A 10,941-nucleotide genomic window follows, 5' to 3' on the forward strand; every position below is an offset into this window, starting at 1 on the left:
GAAAGCCCAGGATGTGCTTTTTGAAAGCGTTTTTTCTCAGGAACACTGTTGTCTAAAAAAGCAGAGGGGTCATTCCTCACAGGGATGAAACAGTGGCCTCGGGTGGTGACATCTGGTTAGGGAAGTTTAGTTCCTCATGGTGGGACCAGGATGGGGAGGCCCGAGATATGTTGGGCAGCACTCTGCTGAGGTTCCCTCGGCAGCCCCAGCCCCAGCACATCTTTCCTCCTTCCCCATCCCTACTTTTCCTGGGGCTAAGGAGGCTGTAGGCAAACCCCGCTCACGTGGTGAGCCCCAAATCACTGCCCCATGATTTATCCCCTACCCCAAGTTCCAGCAATGCACTTAGAAGGTCATGCCCAAGAAAACATCTCCCTTTTCCATCTCTGGCATTGGGGGAAGGAAGCTGGGGTGTGCACGGGCAGCTACTAAGCAGCTTCCCTACCACCATCCCCATGAAACCTCATTTTATTCATTCATTTGAAAAACATGTATGGAGATTCTCCTAAATGCCTGACATTGTTCTCCCTGCTGGAAGCAAAACCGAGTATCACAGTAACAGTAATAACCAACAACCCCCCTCCTCCACAAAAAAATTGTCCCATGGTTCCAGCCTTCAAAAAGCCCCCTCAAAGTTACAACACAGAGTGATTGGGCTAAGATAGGAGTGAAAACAGGGTGCTAGAAAGGCACAGCATGGGGCCAACTACCCAGTGGGGTGAGAGGGAGGGGAGGTTCCATTTGAACTGGAGATGGGAAGGGAAGAGGGCTGGGAGAAGTACCTAGTCTCTGTTTGGGGAGGGGGTGAGTGGATGGAGAAGAGAGGGGGAAGGGCAGAAGGGAGGAGATGACCCACTGCTCTCCATCCCCGCTGATGACCAGAGTGGGGAGGATGTGTTGAGCATGAGGCAGTGAGTGAGGAGCCGTGAGGGGAAAGCCCAAGGAAATTGAGGCATCTCCTTCCCCTGGAGTCAGTGTGACTTCAGATGTTCTCAACTTCCTCCCCTGACCTGTTCCTCTCCCAACCTCAAAGTCTGGAGCAAAAAGTACAACCCTAAACACTTGGGTTCAAAATCACCTCCATTTTAAAGTTGCAAGCTGAGTCCCAGAGAGGTGAGTTGGCTTGCCCAAGGTCAAACAATCTGAAAGTGTAGAGCTGCGTTTTCCTGTTCCTAATCCAAAACTTAAAAAATGTTTTCAGTGAAACTTTCTTTCCTTTTTGAAGATCTAAGGGGTTGGGGACATCTGAGCTCTCTGCAAGGACACAAGAACTCAGGAGTGTGCAGGGACCGCCTCTCTCATACGTACAGAGGCTGATTTTAAGGAAAAACCTACCCCAATCCAGTCCAGTGTCTGGCTCTAAACCGTAACAGGTGTTTGGCAGCCCCTTTTCTGGCCACATGAGGTCAGCATTGAGTCACTGACTACTTCCAGAATCTAGCCTGCACTCGGACAGGAAGCCCTTCTGGGGAAAATTTAGGAATGGGAACAGGGACCATGGCAGCGTCATCTGGAAAGATGACCTGGGAACTTTGACTCCGGTCACAGCATGGTCAGGGTCCTGACTTCACCCCCTCAGCTCCCATCTTCAATGCTGGGCCCCTCCAGTCCTCTTCTCTGTTTTCTGGTTCCCTCTATCGTGCTCCCACTTCCCATCTATGCCCACTCCAGCCAGGCTCATCTTCAGGAAACAGGCCCAGTTGCCAAGGTGAACAGCCGGTTAGCTGGCTCCTTCCACAGCCCCCTCCTTTCACCCCTCTTTTCTCTGGGCTTCCAAGGATGGGGCATGTGTGTGTATGGAGAAAGGAGAGGTGGTCTTTTATCTCTTGAGAGCTCTGGAGTTGGCCAAAAGAAGTTGGGCTACCTCTCTTCCAAAGCCCCCTGAAATGGAGTCAGGAAGGCAGTGGGGCTGGGGGACAGGAGGAAGATTAGAACAACTAAATGGGGAATGTGAAGATCCTATCTGGGTTAGGAAAGGCCAGGGTTAGGACCTCTGCTCTCCATCTGCAGTAAGCACTGAACTAGGTGGAGTGAACTGATAACCAGAAGAAGAAGGGTTGGAGTTAGCTGTAGGCAGGACTTCCCAAAAATCATGGGTAGGAGAGAGACACTGGAATGAGCCACCAAGTGAGATTCTTCCTCTGCCAACGGGGATGAAGGAGAACCATGCTTTTTGGGACCACACCCTTCCTCTGTTTTGGCAGGGAGGATGGACTCACTGACCTGGGGAGGATCATGTAGGCTGGATAGTTCTGAAGTGACAGGCAGGCTGAACCCCCTTCACCTTCCCTGGAAAGGGAAGAGTAGGAAAATGGAGGCAGGACCAGGAGTGGGAGGTGGGTGTGTGGGTGGAAGCAGAGGCTCTTCTGTCCCAGATGAGAGGCAGGACCATCAGTGGGCTTTTCCTCTATTCCCAGAGATCAGATATCCAGGCTTTGCCTCAAGCTGACTCCTGACCCCCAGAGATCCCTATGGAAAGGTCTGGATTCTAGGACCACTCTTTGAGTACTAGCAAGTGACCTTGAATAAGTTACTAACCCTCCCTCTGCCTTGGTTTCTTGTGGGTAAATGGGGAAAGTCACTATATGTCAAAGACTCTAATGTAACACATGACACACAACAGGATTCCGCAGTGACTGTGCACACACAGATTGATCAAGTGTAGCCTTTATCCTATTCTAACATAATGATTGGTTTCCATGTACTCCTTCCCCATTAGACTTTGTGCTCCTTGAGGACAGGAAATTGTATTTTTGCATTTCTGTACAGGGCACACAGTAGGTATTTAATACCTTTTTTTTTAAGTTACATGTGATTTAAAAAAAATATTTATTTTATTTATTAATTGAGGCTGCGCCGGGTCTTCATCAGGACATATGGGATCTTTAGTCGAGGCATGTGGATTCTTAGTTGTGGCATGCATGTGGGATCTAGTTCCCAGACTAGGGATCAAACACAGACCCAGTGCATTGGGAGCATGGAGTCTTACCCACTGGACTACTGGGGAAGTCCCTTAATACCTGTTTATTGAATGGATGCATTCAGGAGTGAATGAATGGCAGTTTCCTTTCTGCCCCTGAGCGGGACAGGGAAAAGCACTGTGGGTGGATGGCATGAAGGGACAGGCGACCTGCAGTCACTCAGCCTGGCCTGTGGCCTGTGACTCTGCCTCCTACACCCACAGAAGAAAGTCAGAGACTTAGAGATTGTCCAGTCAACTTTCTCACTGCCCAGATGAGAAAACTAAGGCTCAGAGAGGGGAAGGCACTTGCCCAAGGTCACACAGCTAATGAGAGAGCCAGGATTAAGAATCTGTACTCAGGTTTCCTGATCTCCATCCTAGGGCAATGTACACACTTCATTGCTTCTCTGGGGCTGTTGTCCTAGGGTAGGAAGATGATTCAGTGAAGGCTGGTTTCAATGTCCCCTCTTCTGCCCTCTGTTACTCCTTTCTCACATCTAGCTCTAATCCTTTCCTTTTCACCCTATCCCATCCTTGTTCAGATGGGTCTGGCCTCTGAAGTCTGGCTCCTGCCTTAACCCTTTACCATCCAACTGGGAATAAGGCTCTTCCCTAGGGTTCCAAGACTCAATTTCCTTTCCCCGCTCTCAGCCCCGGGAACTTGCGGGAACCAAAGATGGGGAGGGATGTTGGTTAAACCGCTGGCGCCCCCTTCACAAATAGACCGAGGAGTTTCGGCTTAGATCTTCCTGGGATGGTGCGTGTGCGTGTGGTGAGCAGGGCTGGGAGTGGGGAAGGGGTGCGGGGAGCCCCTGTTGCTTTTCCCCTTTGGGGTGGCCATTAGGTAGGCTTGGGGAAGGCGGAGTTTGGGGGGCCGGGGGCGGGGCTCCTGCGCTGGGAGGAAGAGGGGGGGCGCGCTGGCTCCAGCTCGGCTCAGACAAAAGGCGGCGGCGGGAGCGGGCGGGAGGCGGAGCGGCGCCGCGAGGGCCTCAAGGTGACACCCACCCCCGGCCCCGGCCCCCCCGGCCCGGCCCCCCAGCCCGCCTCCCCATCCCCATCCCCTAGCCCCTTACCCGTGGTGCCCCTTCCAGGCCCCCTCCCCCCGGCGGGGGGTGGGGAGCAGCGAGGGCCCCGCCCCCTCCCGCCCCTTCCCCAGAGCCGGCGCAGGATGCCCCCGGCCCCCGGCAGCCCCCCGGGAGGCCCTGAGCTCGACGCGCCCCCTCTACGCCATGTCCCCCCCTGGCTCGGCCGCGGGCGAGAGCGGCGGCGGCGGCGGCGGCGGCGGTGGCGGCCCCGGGGTCCCGGAGGAGCCCACGGCGGCGGCGGCGGCGGTGGACGAGGGCCCCGCCCGAGAGGAGGTGAGAGCCGGCGGCGCCCCTTCCCCCGGCGCGGCCGCAGCCTGGCCCCCATCCCCCGCCGCGCGCGGCCCCCGCCGGTTCCGCCGCAGCGCGGCCGGCGCCCCGCACCCCGAGCCGGCCGCCGCAGCCGCAGTCCCGCCTCGCTGCCCCCACCCGGCGGCCGGAGCTGTCCGCGGTGGCAGGGAAGGGGCCGCGCCGGGGGCGGGGCTCGGGGGTCCCGGGCAGGGGGAGGGGCCTAGGGGCGGAGCCTCGCGGATCCCGGGCTGGTGGGGGTGGGGATGGTGTCCGGGATCCCATCTCGCGGAGGGGATGCTATCTTGAAGGCCAGGCAGGGTAACTTGTAGGGGCTGCGGAGGCAGAAGAGTACTTGCCAGTTCCACGGGGGAAATGGTAGTGTTAACGTGAGTTGGGGTCCTAAAAAGGTCGAATGTGTGCAGAGGCGATCCCTCCCCTGGAGTCACTGGGAGTGTGTGCGTGGGGGATGTGCGCCTCTCTCTCCCCATATCCATGCAGGCCCCCCTCCAGGGGGCCCTGAGCCCAGGAATCCTTCCCAGTTTTGGTACCCAGCACATCCCTTGTTGGGGGTCCTACTCTTCAGTCCTCTGAACCTGGAGACAAAGAAATGGAGGAGAGTACCAGGGGCTCCTCCATCTCCCATGCACACTCGTGCACACGTTGCACACGGCACTGGGGCAGAAGCACACAGGCAGGACCCGCAGGCAGAGCCCCTTCCACACACCCTCTCACTGGGACAAGTGCACACTCAGGCACACCAAGGGGCACATATGCTCCCCTCGCAGGGCAAGGCTCCCTGAAAGGCACATGTACCCTAATCTTGTTTGCATATGCTGAGTACTATTTCCCAGCCCACCGACCTATCTACTTCCAGATCTTTCCTCGGATTTCACACCGGGTCCAGGGCCTGCTGTCTGTTACTGTGCCCTTCCTTTCTCTCCCCTCCCTTGGCTAGCCTCCAGGTCCAGCCTGGGGAATTGAAAGAAAAAGTCAGGATCTCAGCAGGAGGGTGTGTGGAGGGTTCCTAGAGCTAGACAGTGAGGGGAGGAGAGGGAAAGCCCAGGCTGCTACCAGAAGTCCAACTCAGTACTCATCACTGAGTGGCTGTGGGTGCCAGCACCCAGGGTGCAAAGGGAATGAGGCCCTGCCCTCAGGAGCACCCAGTCTAGTGGAGGAGCCACACATGTAAACAACTCAGCGGGACAGCTGTGGGCCAGAACGTGATAAGTGCTTTAATAGGCCCCCGTACCAAAAATCGTTTTCTCTTGACAAATGGCTGGGCTGCGAACATCTCCCTCCCTGCCGCCCGACCCCCGTCCCACATCCCCTCTCCCCAGCCACATGCCTCTGCCCTTCTGGATATATCCTCCTGGACCACTTGCTCCTCAGGGACACAAACCCCCTTGCCTTTTATCTTAGAACAGGGGTAGATGTTAGGGAGACTCACAGGGGACCTGGGGTCCAGAGTATGGGGAAAGAGACAGGGCTTGGGGTTTCCTGGGAGGTATGAGGCTAATTGTCTGTGAGGGACAGGGAGGTGGATAGGTCAGAGGAAGTGGCTCCTCCTAGGTTCTGGAAGAAGGGAGGCCCCACCTGTGAAGTGGGAAGGTGATGTCAGTGGGCCCCTCTCCCCTTTCCTGGAATACCTGGAAGGGGTCCGGGCTGGGGACCTGCCTTCTCTGATGCCTATCTGTCCTCCCTGTCTTCCCTATGCACACCTTCTCCTGTTTCATTGCCATCTCTGTGTCTGTCTTTGGACTCTTTCTCTGGGTGCCATCCTATCCATCTGTGTCTTCACTGCCACCTGGGCCTTCTCCCTCCATCTCTGGCTCTGATCCCTCTGCCTCTGCACTTCCCTATACTGGCATTCCGTCCCTTTTTCCTGTCCTCATGGCTCACTCTGGGTTACTTCTGTGTTTATCTCTGGTCCTGGCCTCCCATCTTGGTCTGACTCTTCTCTGCACATTCCTGTCTGTCTCTGCCTGTCATCTCCGGTGTCGGCCTCTGGCCCGCCATCCACCTCTGTGCTGGGCCTTGCCACTCTGTCTCACTCCGCACTCATCTTGGCCCCTTTGCCTGCCCTTCTGAGCAGCAGCGTCCCATCCAGCCCTCTTTCACCAAGTCCCTCTGCCGTGAGTCCCACTGGAAGTGCCTGCTCCTCTCGCTGCTCATGTACGGCTGCCTGGGGGCCGTGGCCTGGTGCCACGTCACCACGGTGACCCGCCTCACCTTCAGCAGCGCCTACCAGGGCAACAGCCTCATGTACCACGACAGCCCCTGCTCCAACGGCTATGTCTACATCCCCCTGGCCTTCCTGCTCATGCTGTACGCTGTCTACCTGGTGGAGTGCTGGCATTGCCAAGCCCGCCACGAGCTGCAGCACCGCGTGGATGTGAGCAGCGTGCGGGAGCGCGTGGGCCGCATGCAGCAGGCCACGCCCTGTATCTGGTGGAAGGCCATCAGCTACCACTACGTCCGCCGCACCCGCCAGGTCACCCGATACCGCAATGGAGACGCCTACACCACCACCCAGGTGAGGAGCTGGAGGGGAGCACAGGCCAGTCCCGATGGGAGGGGGTGCTGGGACCCTGCTCGACTGTCCTCAGGGGGAGGAGCACAGGCAGCAGTGAGCTCTTGTGGGCACTGCAACAGGAGGACAATAACACCCACCATAATTATAACAGCAAACACTTACTAGCAGCCAGGGTCTGCTCTAACTACTTTACAAATATCAAATCATTTATTTAACCCTCATGATAACTCTATGAGGTAGGTAACTATTACCCCCATTTTATAGATGAGGAAACTGAGGCTTGGAGAGGTTCAATAACTTACCTAAGGTCAAACAGCTAGTGTGTGGTGGGGCTGAGATTTGAACCCCGGCAGTCTGGCTCCAGGGTCTGTATGGTTTAGTGCTTAATGGTTGGAGGTGTTTCACATGCACAGCCTCACAGGCTGATTAGTGAGGCGCCTGCTACCGAGTCCTCTTTCACAGGTAAAGAGACCTGAGCTCAGTGACTTGCCCAAGTTCTGCAGCTTCTAAGTGGTAGTGCTAGACTCAAACTCAAGGCTGTGGATCCCAAGTGTGAGGCTCCCAGAGGTGGGGGTCAGCTGGCAAAAAGGTGGAGGTAGGCCTGGGAGGCATGGAGGGGATGTCAAGCAGCACTCCGTATACCTGCTGGGATTAGGCATATTAGAGTCCTGGTGGAAGAGGAGATTTTCCCAGATAGGGGGGACCTCTCCACTCTCTCAGTATCGGGCTGGGTAAACAAAGCCTGGGCCCTGTAAGGATCAGGAAGGAAGCCGGGTACTAGCTAAGGTGGCAGCAGGGAGACCAGAGACAAAGGGGGTCCACAGGGACCTCCTCTGGGGGGCCCATTTGGAAACACACTTGTAAAAGGGAAGACGGGTAGGCTGTTTGGGGTGATGAGGGGGCAGCGTGGGACAAAGGATGCAGTGGCAAAAGGATCAGGCAAGCCGGAGGGAATTCAGGGCCTGGGACTGACCCCTAGACGGAGCAGGGCTTAGTTAAAGTGGGAAAGCACATAAGTAGGGATAAGTTCCTAGACCCGCCCTCATCTCTAACTCACTGATGAAGCTGAAGGCCTCAATGTCTGTATAAACCTGATGATAAGATCTTACCTGGCCCCAACCGGGAGCTAAACCAGGACAGGCTGAGGGTTTGATCCGGCGCCAAGAGCAGTGATGGGGCGGAGCAGGGTAAGCGGACAGAAGTGACTGCTGCCGCCTTCCCCGGCGCCACAGGTCTACCATGAGCGCGTCAACACGCACGTGGCCGAGGCCGAGTTCGACTACGAGCGCTGTGGCGTCCGCGACGTGTCCAAAGCGCTGGTGGGGCTGGAGGGCGCGCCGGCCACGCGGCTGCGCTTCACCAAGTGCTTCAGCTTCGCCAGCGTGGAGGCCGAGAACGCGTACCTGTGCCAGCGCGCGCGCTTCTTCGCGGAGAACGAGGGCCTGGACGACTACATGGAGGCGCGCGAGGGCATGCATCTCAAGAACGTGGACTTCCGCGAATTCATGGTGGCCTTCCCCGACCCGGCCAGGCCACCCTGGTACGCCTGCTCGTCAGCCTTCTGGGCTGCGGCGCTGCTCACGCTGTCGTGGCCGCTGCGCGTGCTGGCCGAGTACCGCACGGCCTACGCGCACTACCACGTGGAGAAGCTTTTCGGCCTGGAGGGCCCGAGCTCGGCCGGCGGCAGCGCGGGCGGAGGCCTCAGCCCCAGCGACGAGCTGTTGCCCCCGCTCACGCACCGCCTGCCGCGGGTCAACACGGTGGACAGCACGGAGCTCGAGTGGCACATCCGCTCCAACCAGCAGCTGGTGCCCAGCTACTCGGAGGCGGTGCTCATGGACCTGGCGGGGCTGGGCGCGCGCTGTGCTGGGGGCGCGTCGGGCGGCTACACGCCCACGTGCCGCTACGGCGGGGTGGGTGGCCCAGGCGCAGCGGGCCTGGCCCCGTACCGGCGCAGCTGCGAGCACTGCCAGCGCGCCGTCAGCAGCTCGTCCATCTTCTCGCGCAGCGCTCTGAGCATCTGCGCCAGCCCTCGGGCCGGACCGGGGCCCGGCGGCGGGGCGGGCTGCGGGGGCAGCCGCTTCTCCCTAGGCCGCCTCTACGGCTCCCGGCGCAGCTGCCTGTGGCGCAGCCGGAGCGGGAGCGTCAACGAGGCGAGCTGCCCCACCGAGCAGACGCGGCTGTCCAGCCAAGCCAGCGTGGGGGACGACGAGGACGACGAAGACGAGGAGGAGGCCGGGCCGCCGCCGCCCTACCACGACGCCCTCTACTTCCCGGTGCTCATCGTGCACCGGCAGGAGGGATGTCTGGGCCACAGCCACCGGCCGTTGCACCGCCACGGCTCCTGCGTAGAGACCTCACTGTGACCCCGGGGTCGTGGACCGGCCCGCCGGCCTCTTCCCTGCCCCTCGCCGGATGGTGCTCCCCGTGTAGCAGGGGGAGTCAAGAATGTGGCCGAGGCTGTGCTGGGCACGGTGCAGGTGGGGTGGGGGGAGGCGAGGGGGCAAGGGACAGACCCTGAAGGGGCCGATTCGAGCACCCCCCCCACCGCCTTTCCTGTACATAAAGAGACAGCTGTGGGGAGGGGAGGGAATCCTGCCCTGGCAGAGTCGTCTCTTCCAGCCCCGCCCCTGAGTTCTAGGGGGACACCTCCACTTCCCACTCGGATACTCGGAATTTCCAGTCCCGCCTTTCAACGGATCTAATGACTGTTACGTTACGTGGCGACTGTGCTGTGGGACCCGCGTTGGGCCTCGCCTCAAGGGACAGGCCATCGCTATGCAGCTGGGGGGGTTTACAGGCCAGGGGAAGGGCAATTGGGGCTTTCCTTCCTCCACAGCCTGGCCCCGTTGGGGCCTCTCTCTACCGAGGGGGCAGTGGTTTGGAGAACAGCAGGGCTGGCTTCCATCCAAGCTAATGAATTCAGTGGGTCTGAGGCCGGGGCAGGTGTCAGCCGCGATATTCTATCTCAAAGCCTCAAAGCCATGGAAATGTTGATCTCCTCTTGGCGCTGGCCCCGAAGATCCGAAGATCCAAAGATCGGGGTTTCCTCTCTTCCACTCCCTCTGCTGTTGTTTATCTCACTGGGCCCTGAGAGGCTGGGTCCTGGGGGGAACTGTACTCACCACGCAGATTTCACACCTCTCCCTCCCCTCCTGCTCCCTGGCTCTGAAGAGCTGTTGCCAGGGGTGAGGGGCAAGGCAAACTGTGGAGGGCAGTGCACCTCAGTCCTTTAAACTGCAGCCTCTCCACCTGGGTTCTGGGAGGGCACTCCCTTCAGAGAGGGTTGGAGACCACCCAGGCAGCATTCCTTCAAGCTGACCAAGGTGAATGAATGACTAAGTGGGGAGAGCAGGAGATAGGCCTGGGTGACAAGGGGGAACTCAGGAAGCTAGTGGGAGTCAAAGAGGAGAGGGTCGTGAAAAGACCCCCCGAAAGGTCGGGGTGTCTGTGGGGGACGGCCCTTGCCTCCCCCGAACTTGTGAGGAAGAGTGGAGAGTGGTCGTCTGCAAGCAGAGCCTCTGCAGGGCTGAGGACATGGTCACGAACTCCAGCTGGAGAAAGACTCATTTCCAGTGGCAGGGTCAGAGGCATCTCGAAATCTTGCCCAACCCCTCTGTCCTCCCCTAGCCCATGAGCTGAAGCCCTGCTGTGTGTCCCAGGGTCTTCAAAGGGGCAAACTGCCACCACCCCAGGGCGCTGGCCCTGTGTCCTGTTCCCCCACTACTCCTACCCTGATGTGCTTCCGTGTGCATGTCTGTGTACAAACCCCCTGCCCTCCCAAATACCCTGGCTAATGTTTTCCCAGCTGACAGTGCCCAGGGATTGAGCTCACATTTCCAGCTGGAGAGGAAAACCCTCAGGCCTCCAACATGGCTCACCCCTGATGCTTCTCATGTCACCTGAGCCATCAGAGCTGCTCCTTTCCCTCCTCCAGCCTCTCCCCTCTTCCTCCAGCCTAGCCAGGCCTGCACCCCCCAAGGGCATGGCCTCCACCTATGCAACATCTCCTCTGGCTCCCCTAACCTCCTTTCCTGGGGGACTGGGGGGCACAGATCGTGGGGACCCCACGG

General features: G+C 58.7%; 1 protein-coding gene across 1 annotated transcript; it reads left to right on the forward strand.

The window, feature by feature from the left end:
• Positions 1-4,191: 4,191 nt before the first annotated feature.
• On the forward strand, positions 4,192-9,234 carry TMEM151B (transmembrane protein 151B; the record flags this gene model as incomplete). Its single annotated transcript, XM_081245538.1, has 3 exons — positions 4,192-4,320; positions 6,428-6,868; positions 8,101-9,234. The coding sequence occupies 3 exons, from the start codon at positions 4,192-4,194 to the stop codon at positions 9,232-9,234; spliced, it is 1,704 nt and encodes a 567-aa protein (XP_081101664.1).
• Between the last annotated feature and the right edge of the window lie 1,707 nt (positions 9,235-10,941).

This window comes from Mesoplodon bidens (genome assembly GCF_964165515.1).
Source record: "Mesoplodon bidens genome assembly, chromosome: 10".
Classification (NCBI taxonomy): domain Eukaryota; kingdom Metazoa; phylum Chordata; class Mammalia; order Artiodactyla; family Ziphiidae; genus Mesoplodon; species Mesoplodon bidens.